This window comes from Oncorhynchus clarkii, chromosome 8 (assembly GCF_045791955.1).
Source record: "Oncorhynchus clarkii lewisi isolate Uvic-CL-2024 chromosome 8, UVic_Ocla_1.0, whole genome shotgun sequence".
NCBI classification, from domain to species: Eukaryota; Metazoa; Chordata; class Actinopteri; order Salmoniformes; family Salmonidae; genus Oncorhynchus; species Oncorhynchus clarkii.
In genome coordinates, this window is record NC_092154.1 from 15,767,099 (window position 1) to 15,789,115 (window position 22,017).

The 22,017-nt window shown below is 44.2% G+C and overlaps 1 protein-coding gene across 2 annotated transcripts; it reads right to left on the reverse strand.

Moving 5' to 3' along the window:
- Window positions 1-1,527: 1,527 nt before the first annotated feature.
- On the reverse strand, window positions 1,528-21,779 carry LOC139415007 (14-3-3 protein zeta-like). 2 transcript variants are annotated; one of them, XM_071162731.1, is made up of 6 exons: window positions 21,629-21,779; window positions 19,556-20,004; window positions 10,840-10,963; window positions 5,609-5,772; window positions 4,764-4,859; window positions 1,528-2,926 (listed from the first exon to the last, which is right to left on the reverse strand). In XM_071162731.1, the coding sequence occupies exons 2-6, from the start codon at window positions 19,847-19,849 to the stop codon at window positions 2,870-2,872; spliced, it is 735 nt and encodes a 244-aa protein (XP_071018832.1). In that variant the 5' UTR covers window positions 19,850-20,004; window positions 21,629-21,779; the 3' UTR covers window positions 1,528-2,869. The 2 variants fall into 2 exon arrangements, with proteins under 2 accessions (XP_071018832.1, XP_071018833.1); XM_071162732.1 differs by having other exon boundaries at window positions 21,623-21,723.
- Between the last annotated feature and the right edge of the window lie 238 nt (window positions 21,780-22,017).

Below are 22,017 nucleotides of genomic sequence, written 5' to 3' on the forward strand. Positions count from 1 at the left end.
TATTATAGCTCAATGACAGTAACAGGACGCGGTACTCAAACATTTCTTTCGCAGTAAATCTACCTGCTATCATAGACTGCTTTTACTTATGAAAATAAGATTTTTTTTTGTTCATCTGTCGATCTGAGTTCGGAAGATATTGCAGAAAATTGTAGTTTAGGTTACTTCAGCACTCTTACATCAGGATAATAAAGCTTCAGCAGCAGGAGAGTGATTTCAAACCCGAGCAACATCTGGGCCGATACATTTTTTTAATGCTTGGTCATCCCATTTTAACTTCTAACATTTGCGTTTAAAATCTGAACCAATATTTGACTGGGTTGTCGTGTTTGTATAGACCCATAATGTGAAATTGCTGTTATTTTTACAGTCAAATATAACTTTTTATTTTTGCCATTTACTGACAAGACAATGAAATAACCTAAATGATTATACAATTCCATTTGTTTGACATCTATTCCTGCACAAACGGACATTAGGTAATAATCCGTGTCAAATTAAGTACAGTATGACGTACATTAAATTGGCGAACACTATTCTTGAAGTGATGTGAGATGGGCTCAAAAGACAGCTATTTTCATTCTGAAGTCCCTAGTCTATTAATATGTCTGGGATTTAATGAGGCTACTGGGACATAGTATTCCCACTCTGTATGAGGATACTGTATGAATCTCATGTAGTCAGTTTTACCAGACACGTACTGTATTATCTTTGTCCTAAATGGCACCCTATTCAGCGCAGTACTATTGACTAGGGCCCTGATCAAAAGTAATGCTGTATAGGGGAGTGTTTCCCAAACTTGGTTCTGGGGCCCACCATGGGTGAGTCTTGGTTTTTGACCTAGCATGACACAGCTGATTCAAATAAATCAAAGCTTGATGAGTTGGTTATTTGAATCAGTTGTGTTAGTGCCAGGTCAAAAACGAAAACATACACTCGGGGGCCCCAAAACCCTGCTATAGGGAAGAGAACAACTTGTTGTCCATGTACAGCTCCAAGACAAAATGAAAGTGAATATGTTTTGTCCAGTGTAACCGGCGTGAAATGGCTAGCTAGTTAGCGGGGTGCGCGCTAATAGCGTTTCAGTCAGCGACATCACTCGCTGAGACCTTGAAGTAGTTGTTCCACTTGCTCTGCAAGAGCTGCGGATTTTGTGGAGAGGGTCCTTGGTTCGAGGAGAGGGATGGAAGCTATACTGTTATACACACAACCAAGTAAAACATGCTGTATAGCAGGGATCAACGAGATTCATCGAGCTGATTTTTTTTCTTGGGCGTATGGTAGTGGTGCCAGAGCATAACTATAAATTGCCCGCAAGAAACCAACAGATTTGACAAAAACTAACATTTCGAATATATTTGTATATGATCACACCTCTGTTGTGTGAGAATACTTTGGAACAGATTTCCAAACTATAAAACGACGTGGAACTGATTGTCTGGTGTTTTTAGTCATGTCCAACGAAACAAATTGGGCGCCAAATAAAACCACAACATGACTGGTTCATAAACAATGTCTGCTCACAAATTATGGTTTACAAAATGTCATTTTTATTCATGTTACATAGGTGTTACATAACATCAGGGCATTAAACATTCTCACAAAGGTTTGGGGGCTACAATCAATGATTAGCAAAAACACTAGTGGTCTCAATCTCTAATGACAATCACTGGACAAACCAAACACCCTCTGACATGTGCACAAACCTGCAAAGAAAAGTACTGAACAAAAACGGGACTCTGTATGCAATATTGATTCCCCATTCCAGTGTACAGTGAAACAAAATTAAAGGGGCATGCATGCACTTATTCTATTGCCATTCCACATTCTTTTTTTGTCTTAAAGTACCAACTTTTTATTGTCAGACATGCTACAAAGTAACACATTGAGGTGAATAATATAACTAGGAAGGGGTGTTTTGTAACCGTGGAGGGAGACCTTGTTACAAGAGCCCATGGATAGGACTTGCTCTGTTGACAGTTAACATCCCAAATAGCACCCTATTCCTTCAATAGTGCACTACTTTACTTTAGTCCACAGCCCTAGGGGCCCTGGTCAAAAGTAGTGCACTATAAAGGTGATAGGGATGCAACCACTGGTTGGATAGCCCCCACATATTCATAAAATACAGGTTTCAGGAGTGTTCACGTTACCAGACAATTTATATCCCAAATAGCACCCTATTACCTTTCATAGTGCATTACGTTTGACGAGGGCTCTGGTCAATACTAGTGCATTAAAAAAAGGAATAGGGTGCCATTTGGGATAAACCCAATATGTCAGGTTGGCTTTCATGGGCCAGCAGGTGTTGACAGATGCAACTACCTAGCAACCTTTTTGGAAGACCAACACACAGGGGGACAGTGGAGGCAGCCAGAATTCCTGTCAAATTTGGGTCAGCTTGACATACCTTTCCCTCCCCACCATATGCCCAGGCGGCACGATACTTGCCGTTTGCAAATGGCCTTTCTGGACACACACACACATCCTATATTGTCATGTTGAACAGACAGTTAAAGTGAAGCTAATATTTTTTTAAAGCAGAAACTGCACATTAGGAAGGCGGGGACAAGCAAACTGAGGCATGGCGATAATATTATTTACTTAATTGAGCTTTTCTTCATACCAAAAAGCAGAGTCGTGGTGAAAACTAAAATGATTCATGTCACACACACACACACACACACACACACACACACACACACACACACACACACACACACACACACACACACTGTAGCTCCATTGTACGACTGGCATTCATTACTAGAATCATTTCAAGTGGAACAATAAGGAATGAAGGTGTAAAAATGATTGTTTTCCTCATTTTTTTTGTTGTATTTCTTGGCGAGGGTTGACAGGGAGCATCTCAGTTCTCTCCATCTCCAGCCTCTGGCTCATCTGCTGCATTGTCAGACGTCCATAGCTGAAACACACAAGACAAAATACCATTAAACTGACAATAAGCATCTCAGATATCCAAAAGACCCTGCTGGAGTGAAGTCAGACAAAATGTACTGACTGTACCGTAAATCACTTTGAAATCAAGTGTGTACTAAATGGTAAACAGTGCATTCAAAAAGTATTCAGACCCCTTCACTTTTTCCCAATTGTTGTTACAGCCATATCTAAAATTGATACAAAGGTTGTTTTTCCTCCACCACAATACCACATAATGACAAAGCAAAAATAGGTTTAGAATCTCTCCAATTTCTTAAAAATAAATGACATGTACATAAGTATTCAGACCCTTTACATTGAAGCGCCTTTGGCATTGATTACAGCCGCGAATCTTCTTGGGTTTGACTCTACAAGCTTGACACACCTGTATTTGGGGAGTTTCTCCCATTCTTCTCTGCAGATCCTCTCAAGCTTCGTCAGGTTGGATGGTGAGCATCACTGCACAGCTATTTTCGGGCCTCGCCAGAGGCTGTATGATCAGGTCTAGACCACTCAAGGACATTCAGAGACTTGTCCCGAAGCCACTCCTGCTGTATTGGCTGTGTGCTTAGGGTCGTTGTCCTGTTGCAAGGTGAACCTTCACCCCAGTCTGAGGTCCTGAGTGCTCTGGAGCAGGTCTTCATCAAGGATCCCGCTGTACTTTACTTCATTCATCTTTTGCTCGATCCTGACGAGTATCCCAGTCTCGACAGCAAAAAATAAATAAAAACCATCCCCACAGCATGATGCTGCCACCACCATGATTCACAGTAGGGACGGTGCCAGGTTTCCTCCAGACGTGACACTTGGCATTCAGGCCAAAGAGTGCAATCTCGGTTTCATCAGACCAGAGAATCTAGTTTCTCATGGTCCGAGAGTCCTTTAGGTGGCTTCTGGCAAACTCCAAGCGGGCTGTCATGTGCCTTTCACTGGAGGAGTGGCTTCCGTCTGGCCACTATCATAAAGGCCTGATTGGTTGAGTGCTGCAGAGATGGTTGTCCTTTTGGAAGGTTCTCCCATCTCCACAGAGGAACTCTGACAGAGCTCTAGAGTGACCATCGAGATCTTGGTCACCTCCCTGACTAAGGCCCTTCTCCCCCGATTGTCAAGTTTGGCCAACTCTAAGAAGAGTCTTGGTGGCTCGAAACTTCTATTTAAGAATGGAGGCCTCTGTGTTCTTGGGGACCTTCAATGCTGCAGAAATGTTTTGGTACCCTTCCCCAGATCTGTGCCTCAACACAATCCTGTCTCGGAGTTCAACGGACAATTCCTTCGACCTCGCGGCTTGGTTTTTGCCCTGACCTGCACTGTCAACTGTGGGACCTTACATAGACATGTGTGTGCTTTTCCAAATCATGTCCAATCTATTGAAATTACCACAGGTGGACTCCAAGTTGTAGAAAGATCAAGAATGATCAATGGAAACAGACTGCACCCTGAGCTAAATTTCAAGTCTCATAGCAAAGGACCTGAAAAATACATTTTCGCTTTGTGTGTAAATTGAGGGGAAAAATGTCATCCATTTTAGAATAAAGCTGTAACGTAACAAAATGTGGAAAATGTGAAGGGGTCTGAAAACTTTCCGAATGCACTGTGTGTAATATATAAAATACCTATGCTCCACTTGGTTCAAATCCTTATATCATAGCTTGTCACTCAGAAAATGGCACAGGCTCCTGCTTGCCATTAAAATACTGAAATGAGATGCACATACACTAGACTGGGTTGCAGTCACAGTGTCTGTGGGTGTATGGTGTGTGTGGGATGTGTTGATGAAGCGACCAATCCCGTGGCTCGGTGGGGGGAGGTCAGAGGATACTTACTGTGAGGTTGTCTCTAAGCAACTGCATGATGAGGGTACTGTCTTTGTACGAGTCTTCACTCAGCGTGTCGAGCTCGGCGATGGCATCGTCGAAAGCCTGCAAACACACAAATAACAATGGTTGATATGCATATGAACAGGGAGATGAGGCAAAGATGGAGATGGACAGGAGAGAGATGGCACATAATGCAGCTGTGTGTGTACACTGAGTAAACAAAACATTAAGAACACCTTTGTTATATTGAGTTGCAGCACCCCTCCCCATTTGCCCTCTGAACAGCCGCAATTCGTCGGCGGATGGACTCTACAAAGGTGTCGAAAGCGTTCCACAGGGATGCCGTCCCATGTTGACTCCACAGTTGTGTCAAGTTGGTTGGATGTATTTTAGGTGCTAGACCATGCTTGATACACACAGGAAACTGTTGAGCGTGAAAAACCCAGCAGTGTTGCAGTTCTAGACACATTCAAACCATAACCAGTTCAAAAGGCACTTTTTTTTTACGCGTTTGTCTTGACAATTCACCCTCTGAATGGCACACATACAAGCCATGTTGCAATTGTCTCAAGGCTTGAATTTTTTTTTAACCAGCCTCCTCAGCTTCATCTACACTGATTGAAGTGGGTTTAACTAGTGACATCAATAAGGGTCATAGCTTTTACCTGGTCAGTCTATATAATGGAAGGTAATGTTTTGTACACTCAGTGTATATAGTACACCCCATAATCTCACCCTATATAGAGCACTACTTTTGACCAAAGCCCCATAGGCCCGGTGTCAAAAGAAAGCACTATATAGGGGATCTGGTGCTGTTTGTATGGGCTGCTGTGTTGTCTCATCATCCCTACCTGTTTGGCCAGTGAGCAGGCCTTCTCTGGAGAGTTGAGGATCTCGTAGAAGAAGACAGAGAAGTTGAGGGCCAGGCCCAGGCGGATGGGATGTGTGGGCTGCATCTCCTTCTTGCTGATGTCAAACGCCTCCTGGTAGGAGTCTTGAGAGTTGGATATTGTCTCTGTGGAAAGGGGAGGAACCATTGAGATAGAGCTCCAACTCTAAAACATTGTCTACGTCCCAAATGGCACCCTATTCCTTATATAGTACACTACTCTTCAAGGCCCATAGGGTCAAAAGAAGTGCTCTATTAAAGGGAATAGGGTGCCATTTGGGACAGAACCAGTCTTTCATTACAAACTTTGTAAATTTGAAACATTACTCCTCTAGGTAGGCCTATCCATCATTGCTGCAAATGGGGTCACTTTCCTTTCCCTGGTCTGGCCACTGTAAGCATTCCTGAAAGCTAGGCTACATGAGGTAATGGGCTTATAAATATCCTTTGTTGAGCACCGGAGCTACATTACCGACGACAGGACGGTGGTAGGCCTGATCACCAACGACGAGACAGCCTATATAGGGAGGTCAGAGACCTGGCAGTGTGGTGCCAGGACAACAACCTCTCCTTCAACATCAGCAAGACAAAGTCGCGGATCGTGGATTACAGGAAACAGAGGGCTGAGCACGCCTCCATTCACATAGACGGAGAAGGTTGAGAGCTTCCTCAGTGTCCACATCACTAATGATCTACCATGGTCCACACACACCAACACAGTTGTGGAGAGGGCACGACAACGCCCCTTACCCCTCAGTAGGCTGAAAAGATTTGGCATGGGCCCTCAGATCCTCAAAAAGTTATACAGCTGCACTATCGAGAGCACCTTGACTGGCTGCATTAACGCTTGGCATGTCAACTGCTTGGCATCCAACCACAAGGCGCTTCAGAGAATAGTGCGTACGGACCAGTACATTACTGGGGCCGAGCTCCCTGCCATCCAGGACTTTTATAACGGGCGCTGTCAAAAGAAAATGTGTCAGACCCCAGCCACCCGTCAGACTGTTCTGTCTATTACCGCACAGCACCAAGTCTGGAACCAACAGGACCCTGAACAGCTTCTACCCCAAAGCCATAAGACTGATAAATAGATAACCAAATACCTACCTGGACTATCTATTTATCTGCATTGACCCTTTTTGCACTAACCACATATGCTGCTGCTACTGAGTATTATCAGTCACTTTATTCCAAGTTATATGTACATATCTACCTCAAATTCTCTTGTACCCCTGCACATCGACTCAGCTATATACACACAGGGTAGCAGTACCAAGTTATCGTTACTAATTGTTTATTATTAATGCGTTTTACTCTTCTATTATTTCTCTGTAACAAATGGAAGGGCCTGTAAATTAGGTGTAGACTAAGTGAAATTTGGTTGCTTAGCAAGCATGTGACGAATAAAATCTGATTTTGATTTGAATAGTGCTATGGCATTTTCTAAGAACAACAATGTAACAAATAATCCCTGGATATGTTACATGTGGATCAAGTTGCAAAGTCCCTGGCCTGGTTGCCAAAATAAGCCAGCAAGCGTTAGGCTACTAACTAACGAGGCCTACATTTCAACATCCTCCCTCCCCTGTTCAAACCTCCTCAGTTGGGGCGGTGCTGTAAGGGGAAAACCATGACAGTAATTCTGTGCAGTCTCGTGTTCAGTGGCTGAGGCTTGCCAGGGAGGAGGCGGCTGGCAGATAGGGCTCTCACTGGGGGGGAGGGCATGGCAGGAGGAAAGAGAGAGAGGGAGGCAAGGAGGGGAGAGAAGTATGGAGGGAAGGGAAAGAAGTATGGAGGGAGAAAAGGTAATCATGGATGGATGAGATAGGGAGACATGGGAGAGGGACGAGGGAGGGAAGGTAATCATGGATGGATGAGATAGGGAGACATGGGAGAGGGACGAGGGAGGGAAGGTAATCATGGATGGATGAGATAGGGAGACATGGGAGAGGGACGAGGGAGGGAAGGTAATCATGGATGGATGAGATAGGGAGACATGGGAGAGGGACGAGGGAGGGAAAGAACCCTGCAGCAGGGAGGGAACATTCATATACCCATCACCACGTTCAGACCAAACTCACTCAGCTTGCATTAAACCAACAAGCTTGCATCCCCTGGAGCGAGAGGTCTGGATGGAGCTCCAGACACACACAACATTTGCTAGATGAGCTTGTTTTGAGATCAATGCGAGAGCTGCATGTAACCACTTCTGCACATTTGTTCATATTCTTTGTTAGTGAGTTATTAGCCCAGTTACAGCTCATTTCTCGTCAGCAATGGGGGAGGGGTTGCTTCCTGCAAGAGCATAAAATGTACATTTCTAGACATCTTTGGAAAGCAAGTCAGGTAAAGAGCTTTTTTTAGGTCTTAAAAGGGACAGTGCTGTATTTTGAGACCGGCTTGAATAAGATAAGTAGCCAATAAGAGAAAGGGAGATAACTCGTCAGCTGTACAACAATGCATTCAACAGAAATGTACCTTCCGCATTTAACCCAATCCCTCAACAATAGGCAGAGGGTAGCATCATTTATCTGAGTCGCTGAAATAATGGCATGGGAATAATGAATTTTATTTTGTAAAGTGGTCTCTTGAATCAAACAACATTTTCAGTCAGCTTGTCTGAAGGACAAGTGGACAAAACAAACAGGTTAATGTAAATCCCTACACGTTTTTTGTTAAGTCTCATGAATGTAGGCCTACATTGAAAACCACATTGGCTGAATGATAAAAACAGCTTTTTAAAATGTTTTGGGATACACTTTCTCCATTGTTTTTGTTTTTAAAATGGTAGGCCACTGATAGGCCTACATTACGATCAAAAAAGCCACAGTAGTCTACTTGGCCACTGTTCTAACTAACTTAAAAGCAGGTATAGCCTTAGTGGTCCCAGTAAACTCGTGGCTGAAGACGGGAGAATTTTCACAGTTCTAAAGTGCGCGCAGCCGGCCCCGAAATTTGCTTTAGTGCCGAAGAATGATAAAACATTGCTTGGTAGCCTACAAAATAGTGTTAAATAAGCACCAAATGCTTTGTCTTTATAAAATAATTCCTTCCAGGACTCAAAATTAATGGCATCCTGTCCGTGATGACAGATCTAAAATGAATACAACCATTGCACATTAAATAAGAAATATATTGAAAAGCAATGAGGCTGATGCAACCGATCAGACCATTCAGCTTAAAAATGTTGATCAAGTTTTATTTCTTCATATTATAAGATCAACAATGTGCACATGGCTGTAGGCTACACAGGAATGTTCCAAACTGCAATTAGCGGGAACTCAAAAGCACACCACGTGCGTGAGCGGTTTCATGTGACAGATGAAACAGTTAGAAATCAAGACCGGAGCTCTAAAGACGCATCAATTAGCATGGGTTACTAACATGACTAGGATTATGCCTTTGGCCGCACAAGAAAAAGTCAATTGGCATATTAAGTGTTTCTAATATAATTACCGCAACATTTATATGGCTACTTTGAAACAAGGTAAGACATGCTTCATAAAATATAAAAAACATCCAGGTTTTAAACAATTACGTTCATGGTAAACGGTTTCAAAAATGCTGAGCACCTTCACCCACCTTCAATCTGAGTGGTGTGCGGTGCGCAACAGGCACATTCCTTCACTCTCCGTCTTGTGACTATTTGATCTGATTGATCAGTGCCTCGACTATGTCGACAGAATCAAGCTTCTAAACGTTCATTATTATTTGTCAAAACATGACTGCCGTTTAGTCTAACTTTATGCAACTGGAAGTCTCATTAAAGTTAAGCTACATTTTCTGCCACCTCCCTCATGTCAGCATCGGTTTGGACATGAGGCTGTAGCAAATATGCATATCACCTACACATTGACATGTAGGCTTTTTTTATTGATGTATATTAAAAATAGATTAGAATATTATTCCAATGTTGGCCCCTCTGGTCAGAGTAATTGTTAGTGATTTTTTGGGGGCATTGTCCTGTAGAAAAACAAATGATAGTGGGACTAAGCGCAAACCAGTTGGGATGGCGTATCGCTGTAGAAACAGCATCACCAGAAAAGCACCCCCCACCTCCATGCTTCAGTGGGAACCACACATGCAGAGATCTGTTCACGTACTTTGTGTCTCACAAAGACAGCGGTTGGAACCAAAAACCTCACATTTGGACTCATCACGCATTAAGGACACTTCTATCGGTCTAATGTCCATTGCTCATGTCTCTTGGCACAATCAAGTGTCTTCTTATTGGTGTCCTTTAGGTAGAGGTTTATTTGCCATGAAGGCCTGATTCACGCAGCCCCCTCTGAACAGTTGATGTAGAAATGTGTGTTACTTTAACTCTGAAGCATTTATTTGGGCTGCAATTTCTGAGGCTGGTAACTCTAATGAACTTATCCTCTGCTGCAGAGGTAACTGGGTCTTCCTTTCCTTTGGCGGTCCTCATGAGAGCCAGTTTCCTCATGGCGCTCGATGGTTTTTGCAACTGCACTTGAAGAAACGTTCAAAGTTCTTGAAATTTTCCAGATTGCCTGTCCTTCATGTTAAAGTCATGATGGACTGTTGTTTGTCTTTGCTTATTTGAGCTGTTCTTGCCATAATATGGACTTGGTCTTTTACCAAATAGGGCCATCTTCTGTATACCACCCCTACCTTGTCACAACTGATTGGATCAAACATATTAAGGAAAGAAATTCCACAAATTAACAAGACACACCTGTTAATTGAAATGCATTCCAGGTGACTACCTCATGAAGCTAGTTGAGAGAATGCCAAGAATGTGCAAAGCTGTCAAGGCAAAGGGTGGCTACTTTGAAGAATCTCAAATATATTTTGATTAGTTTAACACTTTTTGGTTACTACATAATTCCGTATGTGTATTTCATAGTTGATGTCTTCACTAATATTCTACAATGTAGAAAATAGTTTAAAAAAATACACTTGAATGAGTCGGTGTCCAAACATTTGACTGGTACTAATATAGGGAGAGACAGCGAGGTCAGTTGGAGCCAGCAGCCCAATAACTCCTGAGAGAGTAGATTTGAGTCCCAAATGACCCTCTATTCCCAATATTGTGCACTACTTTTGACCAAAACCCATGACTGTAGTGCACCTTATAGGGAATATGGGGCCATTTGGGTCATGGTCCAAAGTAGTGCACTATGTAGGGAACAGGGTGCCATATGGGACGTAGACTGGAGACCCACTTACCCTTCTTGTCGTCTCCAGAGGCCACCTCAGCCAGGTATCTGTAGTAGTCTCCCTTCATCTTCAAATAGAACACTTTGCTCTCCGCATTAGGGGCATTTTCAATCAAATATTTGCTCAGCAGCCCCTGAGGGAGAAAACAGACAGGAGGAGAGTTCATTTAAATTTTACAAATTCCATGGGCACGTCCCAAATGGCACCCTATGCACTACTTTATAGGGGTGCCATATGGGATGCATCCTATCACAAATAGCTATATCTTTTTTGTAACACCCATAAAATTGTGATGACTCCTTCATTTGGCTTCATTCCATCTTATTAAAAACACCCTAATCTGCCTGCCTGGCTGTCTCGCACAAAAACACGATGGAAAATGGGGGTTTTGTGCAACAACAAAACAGGATGTAGTAACTTTACTTTGATGCATCATTCGATTAGTTAACATGAAAATCAGAGCATCTACAGTGGCATGCCTTAACTTCAGTTGCAAAAAGGGGCATCTCACTTTCGATCCCCATCAGTCATCCAAGCTGTACTCGATGGCTTCACCGTTGCCTCAATTTGTGGGTGTAACACAAAAACAGGTTGTGGTGGCATTCACATAACACCGGTACGAAACAATGAGCACTCTACAGCCAGATTCCTGTGTGAGCCAAACGCCTCTCCACTTCCTTTTAAGGGCAAGCTGCTAACAGCCGAAGACAATAGTCTTGCCTAGAGACCACGTGTGACAGGTAGCCTGGTCCCACAAGTTTGTGTCCTTGTCTCCTCCATTGCAGTCATTGGTACGTCAAACTTGTTTCACGTGGTAATGAGTGACAGAGTTGGCATGGCAGCACAAACGCTGGCTCTAAGACTACACGTGTGGCATGGTAACAGCTAACCAGTTGCCTGCTCTCTGCAGAGGTCAGGCGTTCCACATGGAGAGACCACTGTTCAGCCTAAAGGAAGGAAATACAAAGGAGGTTAAATCTGGGTCCAGAGGGAACACTGGCCTGAACCCAGATAACTCAGTGAAAGATGCTGAGGCATAGATATAACCCAGTGGAAGGCTTGAGTGAAGGTGATACCATCCACAAGCTGCCGTTCATGCTGGCTCTCTAATACCCGATTATCAGCTCGGCATGGGCTGACGACAACCTGAGTGAGAGGCACTTACAGGCAACTATACTCTGCCCTACCAACTGTTCAGTGAGATGACATAATACTGCTATAGATATGGACAGCCAGAGGGGAGAGTACAGCTTAACTGCTGCTTGTTCTGAGAAGTCACTTGCTTAAACACACGTTTCAGCCGAGCAGCCAACCCAGGAACAGGGTTGGACCGGCCACCATTTCCTCTGCGTGGCATCAGCACCAACATGGAGAAAGAGGCACTCCTGTATCCTCAGCCGCCACAGCAGTTTGTGGGTGTTAGTAGCAGGCCAGCAGGCCAGTGAAGCAGAGGTCCCTCTCCTCACAGGCTCAAGGTATGATTTAGTACCGCTGACCATTTTACCAGGAAAAATAAAAACCTCAATCCAGCATGACAGTTATAGTGAAGAGCGTACTTGAAGATCCCTCAAACGAACATGAATGGTCAATAATTATATAGACCACTTCTCTGCCTTCATCCACATTTGGAACTCACCCATAGACACCCAATTTCCCATTTAGTGCACCACATTTGGTCAGGACCTATAGGACTCCGGTCAAAAGTAGTGCAATATGTAGGGAATAAGTTGCCATTTGGGTCATCTCTAGTGGGAGGATGGGAATCCGGACAGAAGATCCCTTTTCTCCACCTGTCGTCGGCAGCAACCTTGTCGCCTCACAACATGTGCTCAGACATTCAGCATGTGTATCAAATGGTACCCTATATAGTGCACTACTTTTAAACAAGGGCCCTATGGGTAGTGCACTATAGGATGCCATTTTAGACATCCATTTAAAAAGACGGATAGCAAAAGAGCTGGGCCCTGTCATGTCCCTAACTCTAGGCTAGCTTTGTCTTTTCCTCTGCACCACAAAAAGTTAGCCACTGGGGCTATTTTACCACACACACACACACACACACACACTGATGCAGGGACTGGTTTGAGTTTATTTTACCTTCTATAAATGTGATACGCAACTCTGGCGTGTATGTCGGTAATAGTTTACTCCGTTTCCTACATGAGTCATCGCTCGCCCTCATCCTTTTTGCCGCTAACCACACAAAGCCCTGCCCCGTCACTCAAGGAGAGAGCAGTTGCACAACGACAGTCACAAGCATTTTGTTGACGTTCACTTTGCATGGTCAGATGGACACAATGTTGGTGACAGAATGCTTATGGAAAGCAGCATAACTACACCATTAGTGTGTGGTGTCTTACTATATGCAAACTACTGTTTGCTAGTTTCTTTTCTTAGCAGGGTGTTTCTAAATAAAAAATTAAGGAGCAACAATAAAATAACAGTAGCGAGGCTATATACAGGGGGTACCAGTACAGAGTCAATGTGCGGGGTTAGTCAAGGTAATTAAGGTAATATGTACATGTAGGTAGAGTTATTAAAAAAAGTGACGATGCATAGATAAACAGAGTAGCAGCAGGGTAAAAGGGGGAGGTGGGGGGGGGGGGGGCAATGCAAATAGTTTGGGTAGCCATTTCATTAGATGTTCAGGAGTCTGGCCTTCGAGACAGAGTTGCAAAGAAAAAGCCATCTCAAACTGGCAAATAAAAATAAAAGATTAAGATGGGAAAAAGAACAGACACTGGACAGAGGAACTCTGCCTGGAAGGCTAGCATCCTAGAGTTGCCTCTTCACTGTTGATGTTGAGACTGGTGTTTTGCGGGTACTATTTAATGAAGCTACCAGTTGGGGACTTGTGAGGCATCCGTTTCTCAAACTTGACACCAATGTGCTTGTCCTCTTGCTCAGTTGTGCACCGGGGCCTCCCACTCCTCTTTCTATTCTGGGTAGAGGCAATTTGCACTGTTCTGTGAAGGAAGGGAGTAGTACACAGCGCGATATGAGATACTCAGTTTCCGGCGCTCCGGTACCACTTGCCGTGCTGTAGCAGAGAGAACAGTCTATGACTGGGGTGACAGGAGCCTTTTACAATTTTTAGGTCCTTCCTGACACCACCTGGTATAGAGGTCCTGGATGGCAGGAAGCTTGGCACCAGTGATGTACGGGGCAGTACGCACTACCGAGCAGTACGCACTGCCGAGCAGTTGCCATACCAGGCAGTGATACAACCAGGATGCTCGATGGTCCAGCTGTAGAACCTTCTGAGTATCGGAGGACCCATGTCAAATCGTTTCAGTCTCCTGAGGGGGGATAGGTTTTGTCATTCCCTCTTCACAACTGTCTTGGCATTCTTGGACCATGTTAGTTTGTTACGGGCATGCTCAGTCCTTTTCCTGTAGTCCACAATCAACTCCTTTGTTTTGATCACGCTGAGGGAGAGGCTGTTGTCCTGGCACCACACGGCCAGGTCTCTGACCACCTCCCCATAGGTTGCCTCGTCGGTGAGCAGGCCCACAACTGTTGTGTCATCTGCAAACTTGGTGTTGGAGTCGTGCCTGGCCATGCAGTCATGAGTGAACAGGGAGTACAGGAGGGGACTGAGCACGCACCCCTGAGGGGCCCCTGTGTTGAGAATCAGCATGGCGGATGTGTGTTGTTACCTACCCTTATCCTGGAAGTCCAGGATACAGTTGCAGAGGGAGGTGTTTAGTCCCAGGGTCCTTAGCTTAGTGATGAGCTTTGAGGGCACTATGGTGATGAACGCTGAGCTGTAATCAATGAATAGTATTCTCACATAGATGTTCCTTTTGTCCAGGTGGGAAAGGGCAGTGTGGAATGCAATAGAACCTGCATCATTTGTGAATCTGTTGGGGCGGTATGCAAATTGGAGTGGGTCTAGGGTTTCTGGGATAACGGTGTTAATGTTAGCCATGACCAGCCTTTCAAAGCACTTCATGATGGGAGTGCTACCGGTCAGTAGTCATTTAGGCAGGTTACCTTAGTGTTCTTGGGTACAGGGACTATGGTGGTCTGCTTGAAACCTGTTGGTATTACGGACTCGGACAGGGGTTGAAACTGTCAGTGAAGACACTTGCCAGTTGATCAGCGCATGCTCGGAGTACACGTCCTGGTAATCCGTCTGGCCCTGCGACCTTGAATGTTGACCTGTTTTAAAAGGTCTTACATTGGCTGCGGCGAGCGTGATCACACAGTAGTACGGAACAGCTGGGGCTCTCATGAATGCTTCAGTGTTGCTTGCCTTGTAGGTTTGTGTCACTGGACAGCACGCGACTGTGATTCCTTTTGTAGTCTTATAGTTTGCAAGCCTTGCCACATCCGACGAGCGTCGGAGCCGGAGTAGTACGATTCAATCTTAGTTCTGTATTGACACTTTGCCTGTTTGAGGGTTCGTCGGAGGACATAGTGGGATTTCTTATAAGTTAGCTTGCTACATGAAGTAAGAAACATTAATTAGGGTCACCTGGAAACAGTGAACAGCACTTTGGTTCCAACCTTATCAATAATTCCTCACTGGCTTGTCACGTAGATTAGGCCAGAAGGCTAAACTGAAAAACCTAACCTCTATCAAATAAAAAGATGGTGGAGCCGCAAAAGTACTTCTGTGCAAGGGTGTTTATTTACATAGTGAATCCGGAAGAAAAAACAACAGTACTGCCATCCAAACTACACATTAAGGGGACAGCTTAAAAAAAAACAATGCTGCCCCATCAACAGCTCAAACCAAAATGGTTCCCCCCTTGAACTGAGACTCTTTTTGTAGGGGAAGCCCCTCCCATCAGAACATACCCAGCACTAATTAATTAAGCAATTACCTTCATCAAAGCCTACATTTTCCATTCAGCTAAACATAATGAATTATATACATTGCAACACATTTCTCAAAATACAATAAACCAATAACACATTAACAAAATCCCATCCCTGCTGACATGGAGTCTTCCAATATGCTCATTCACATGAACAAGCTTTATGAGGGTGTGTTTGACAGCATGAGTTAAGGTTGCGGAATAGGATGCCGATTCTAGATTTAATTTTGGATTGGAGACGCTTAATGTGAGACTACAGTCTAACCAGACACCTAGGTATTTGTAGATAGTACAGACATTTCACACTTTATTCTAAGATGGTGAAGTTAACAATGTTGGTCAACAACCAAGATAACGTAGCTGATAACAGAGCAGGGAGGCGGATGAGTCAACAGGTTCCGCACATTTTTATATGGCTCTTGTATCTCTGCAGCAGATATATAGTAAGCAATATGTTTGTAAAATCAAATTGCAATTCAATCGCATTATCGAATCGCAGTGAGATCAAGTTGTGAGGTCCCCGGCAAATCCCAGCCCTACTATCCATGGTGGTCAGATCAAACAAACAGCATGCACGATGATCACAAGAGGAGTAGGCCTATATGGTAAAGAAGGTTATCAGTAACATACACAATAATACTGAGACTCCAGTATATCAGCAGCTGTAATCATTCTGCATAGTTATCCATCACCCGAGTGGCACAGCAGTCTAAGGCACTGCTTCTCAGTGCTAGAGGCTTTCACTACAGACCCTGGTTCGATTCCAGACTATCACAACTGCCGTGATTGGGAGTCCCATCGGGTGGCACACAATTTGCCCAGCGTCGTCTGGGTTAGGCTGTCATGGTAAATAGGAATGTTCTTAACTGACTTGCCTAGTAAAATAAAGGTAAAATAAAATAAAAAACTTTGGTTGAGTTTGTAAGAGTTCATAAGCTTACCGTAGGTTACACAAATGACCTACTTATTGTAGCTTATGAACTCTTACAAACTCAACCAAAGTTTTTTATTCATTTTTTTTATTTTTTATTTCAAGACAGAGGGCCACTGGAGAGTGTAGGGCACTAGCCCAGAGGCACCCCATGTAGAGGGCACTGGCCCAGAGGGGCCCCGTAAAGCAGGGCGCTTTAACAGATGGCCAGTGCAGAATTAGAGCACCCAGATGTGGCTCAGTGCGCGCGCTAGCTCAGTGCTGAGCCTGCCACACCAGCACACACTCAATGGACAGCCGTCTATCAGGGTCACAGCTTCCTATACAGGAAGTGACAGCAGGATAATGCCATATGTGTAGTTTATTTTTAAAGAAGAGTTCCACTTAACCATACGAGGCTATTGGACAGGCATAGATCTAGAAGGGTGACATTAGATGAAGGGGGAGACTGGGATTGAACCCTGGTCCTCGTGGGGAGGAGTGTACACATGGCTTGTGCCCTGAGGGTCACCCACTTGATCAAGGCTCTGCACGCCATGTGTGTAGGTTAAGTTCAGGGTCTGTGTGGACGAGAGCTTGGCTTGCGTAGATCAAAAGGGTGTCGAGTAGAGGATGGACCCATCTGGAATACTAATGACCGGCTTTAATCCACCAGAGTGATTGATCTAAACCCGATCTACAAGAGACACAATGTAAGTGAGATTTTCCTCCATCACCAAACATCTAGCTAATGTACAATAAGTGTGTCTGGACAACTGTAAAAGCCACATGTGCTCAGGACTTGTGTGCCTGTCTACCATGCTATATGTTAAATGTTTCAGACACAACCTGTTGAATGAAGTCACTGCCACACAAGTCCCCCTTTTGACAGGAAACCACTCTTCTTCGGTGTCAAGGATGTGCATTAGGTTCTGTATCAAACTAGCCTGGCTTTTGGAACCGATCCATCCCCTTTCCTTTGAGGCCCAGGTCTGCATTCCAAACGACATATTCCCCATAGGGCCCTGGTCAAAAGTAGTGAACTATATAGGGGATAGGGTGCCATTAGGGACGCAGACCCTGATGTGGAGGACACCTCCTGTTCGGAGGGATAAACTGAACAATACAGTTAGACGTCGCGCAAACATCTCTTAATCCGCCAACAGCACTAATATCGCTGCCCTATTTAGAGTAAGGCGGCTACATACATTCTTTAGACACACACGGTTATTGTGCTGGTTGAGTAGTTAACACTAGAGAAGAGAGTACTACATTAAAGCTGAATACAGTGAGCCCACGGGAAGGTCATGAACTACCAATGAGAAACTAAAGCTTGGTTTTACGCATTGGGCAAGTATGTCAAGAACGCCAAATAAACTCTGACAAAAGGTGGCGAGGGCCAATACTTAAAATAAATAAACAAGTCATACTGGCAAGAGCAGAGTGGAATTAAGAGTAAATTAGCCTCGTTTGACATTTAGCCCATAGCCTCTGTACAATTTGGATGTCAAGCAGCAGTATTTGTTAAAGTGGATGACCACTAGGGGCTGTGACATGTAATCTGAGAGAGATTACAGGTGCTGTCTTTCACCATGGCCACACCTACTCAAACCCTACAGCCAGGTGCAACAATACACTTTCCCATAGTGGCAGTAGATGGGACAATGGGAGCAAACAGGTCAGGTAACTTCCAGCTAACACACGTTATGGGGTCTCAAATGGCACCCTATTCCATATTTAGTGCACTACTTTAAACCAGGGCCCTACAGGCTGCCATTTCAGATGCAACCATGGCCTTCTGTTGAACAAAGAACTGAGGGACAGCAAAGGCCACAGGATCCACCAGATAGGGTTGGGGGATATGACCAGCCCATGACAGCCAAACTTAGTTGATCCCCAAAATAGTGTTCCCTACTACATGGGAAGGAAGGTGTGTGCTTAAAATTAGTTCAGTTCCACAGGAAATGCATGAAACAACCATCCTGTACAAAATCAAAAATAAAATGGCCTTGGATTGAAAAAAAGATGGGGGGCACACATTCTCAAAATGTAGTAGTAACAGAATTATTACAGCGCTGTCAGTCATTTGCCAATATTATCAGTAGCACAGGTCCAACTCAAAAAAATAATGTTTTACGCGTCATCCTATCTAGATGCTGTAACATCTCCACTGGAGGCCCAGTTCACTGGCTGCTGCTCTGCCTTATTGATCTGGCATATCAAACTCAAGCAGACAATCAAACTAAACCACACAAGTCTGCCAAGTAAAAGTAGAGCCCCTTACGTGAACATTTGCCATGGCCTTTGACTCAGAATGTCTGACTGTTCTGTTGACAACCCTAATAAACTATTCAGTGAAATTTAAAGAAGGAAAGAAAGAGGTGCTGCCTGCCTTACGACACATTATTGAATGGGAGCAGCAGTGGAAAGGGGAGGTCATGCCACTTCACCACTGTGGCTCAGAATCAATTGGGGCAGACTTTCTGCATAGTTTCAGATAAACGTCACAAATAGAAGCATTGCAATGTCAAAGTCCATGAATGAGGGACTTATGACAGCGCCATTGTGCACTACTAGTAATTCGATTTTCATAGAGAGGGGGATACCACTACTCAGTCAACCGAATCACCATTTCTTTCCCCAAGAAAAGGAATGGATGACAGCTTATTTTGCTTTTCAGTTTCTCAAACCAAGAGCCCATTGGTAATTGTATGAATCCTGTTGTGTTAAGCTACCATCTATCCAAGTTGGTGCCGCCCTCAGCCTCACAGAAACATAGTGTGTTGGTGATTCTATCAATCAAACTTTTTATAACACAAGTGACCCCGTTTGCTGCTTGTGCTGAGCCTACAGGCTGAGATGGTTTATTGCTGTCGTCACTGAATATCTGTCCTCAATTTACAGCAGAGAAGATAAACGAGGTAAATCAAATGTGGCTCTCTCAAAGCCATGCATGCCCATACTGGCTAGAATAAATACATTAACTCACCAATACATCGTTGCAGATGTCTCGTAACTCTGTCTCCACCTTCTCCCGGTACTCCTTGACCATCTGAAGCTTCTTGTCGCTGCCCTCTGTCTTCTGCTCAATGGCGGAGATGACCCGCCATGCAGACCTCCGGGCCCCGACAACATTCTTGTAGGCGACCGAGAGAAGGTTCCTCTCCTCGCATGAGAGCTCTGCACCCTTCTCCGTTACCTCCTTCATGGACGAAGCCATGTCGTCGTAACGCTCCGCCTGCTCGGCCAGCTTGGCTTTCTGAATCAGCTCCGTTTTATCCATGTTTGTGAGTTATCGTATGTTCAAACTGTCGCTTGCAGTTTCAAAGAAAGTCCGAAGATGTGAGAAGGGGACAACGGTGTGGGGACAGATCGTGTATAACGATAGTTATAATCTTTGGGCAGGTGGGTGGAGGTACAGGTATGTTATCCAGACACCTGGGGAAGAAAATTGTTTAGGATGGTCAATGCATGCACACCTTGTAAGGCCGTTTGGTTGGCTAGCTAGTCAACTCAACTCAGTTCACCTGTAACAAAAATAAATCAATTCAATAACTTGTTAAGATAACATTAGCTAGCTGGGATACCGAACTGACTTGCCTAGGAGATGGGAAACGCCATTTAAATTGTACTAATGCCCATTGTGTAAATTGCCCATGAGTCATCAATGGGCCGCACGGTGCAATCTGGACGATTCTGAGCGCTCATTCAAGGAGTCAATTTCATGAACAAGTACAACAATGCAAATCTTTTCAGAGATGTGAGAATTACCTTGCTCTCTATAATATTGTAGATTTGGAATAACCACATTATGTACTTACGAGGAAAATGGGAAGGTTTCGCGACTCATATCCTGACTGAGAAGGGATTGCGCAATGGTTAGTTTAGCACCCGCGTTACGCACCATGACACGATTGGTCGACAGTCTGCTGGGTGGGGCATTATACGTTTCTTCATACATTTCCCAATGGGATTATTATCTCCTCCATTCTCTAATATCTCTGATTATACCATAATGAACACGGAGCCAGATGTCTCACCGGATGTATAAATCTGAAGCATCTGGTTGGAATTTCCACTCCACAACAAATATGGTGAGGAGAGGAAGATCAGTGGCCGGCAGTGTTACGAATAGACTGCACTAAGTTATGTTTTTTCTGGTTTCAAACTATTGTTTACAAGGCGTGCACAAATACACTAAACAGAGCAGGCATTCCCTAAAGGAAATAGGCATACTAGAACGTGCCAAAAGGATTTCACTAACTCCTGCTTGGCTCTTCCCAACTCATTGCCTGTTCACGCCACTATGCTTAATTTGCTCCCATTGAAAACGACACAGGTGAACCATCTTGGGTTAGTTATAAATATCTTTGGATATACCTTAACTTTTCTGCTAGTTAGCTAAAGTAACATACTCTTCCAATTAGTTGCTAAGGGAAGTTCACGAGGGGCGCAGCAGTCTAAGGCACTGCATCTCAGTAGTAGGGGCTTCACTACAGACCCTGGTTCAATCCCGGGCTGTATCACAACCGGCCGTCATCGGGAGTCCCTTTGGGCGGCGCACAATTGGCCCAGCGTCGTCCGGGTTAGGGGGAGGGTTTGGCCGGGGTAGGCCGTCATTGTAAAATAAGAATGCGTTCCTAACTGACTTACCTAGTTAAATACAAAAGGTACAAAAATAAAAACGCATTCACCACTTGACTAGCTAACAGACAGTTAATGGTTGGAGGACTGATATGTTGTAACTCAAAAGACTTGTTCAAGAGTTAACATCCTAGCCGCTACAACTGCTGTTTTCTCGTTAAAAGCAAGTGTGTTGTTTTGCCCTGACAAGCGAATGCTAACTAGCTTGCTTGACTAACCCCGCGCGACACAGAATGAATCGTTTTTATGAAGCACCACTGCACTGGCGACCAAACGACATCGTATACTAACTATCCATAGACAGTTTACATTTCCTTACAAAATTGGAACAATTGAACTTCATGTTAAATGTAATAACCTACACATTAATTTCCAAGATTTAAAGAAAAAAATGTTAATATATTTCCCCAACCTTTACCTGGTTCCAATCCGCCACTCCGAGTAAATACCTTACGAAGATATTCGGGCAGGGAAATAATCTATGCCTTCAACCAAATCAGACCAACGGGCGTGTCTAACAAAACGGTAGCCCAATGAGAACCCGTTTTTGAGACGGATCAACCAACACTGTTAAAAACAAGAATCAATAGGATGATAGCGCGGGGGGAGAGGCGGGCTTTGAGGCCACGGGGTTTCCTCAAATTAAAGCAAGGGAGAAGACGTCATCATTACCATGGATATCTAACACTTTTCCACATCACATATGCCGCGTTCAAAACAACTGGGAACTCGGAAAAATGCGAAGTAAAATCATGACGTCAGTGATTTTCAGGTCGGAAAGTTGAAGCTCTAGAAAGAGGTCCGGGT

Excerpts from the sequence above, each read along its gene's own strand:
- LOC139415007 (XM_071162731.1), bottom strand. The coding sequence starts at position 19,849 with ATGGATAAAACGGAGCTGATTCAGAAAGCCAAGCTGGCCGAGCAGGCG. Across the intron at positions 5,773-10,839 it reads CTCTGGAGACGACAAGAAGG|AGACAATATCCAACTCTCAA; the intron begins GTAAGTGGGTCT and ends CCCTTTCCACAG. Across the intron at positions 2,927-4,763 it reads TGCTTAGAGACAACCTCACA|CTATGGACGTCTGACAATGC; the intron begins GTAAGTATCCTC and ends TGTGTGTTTCAG.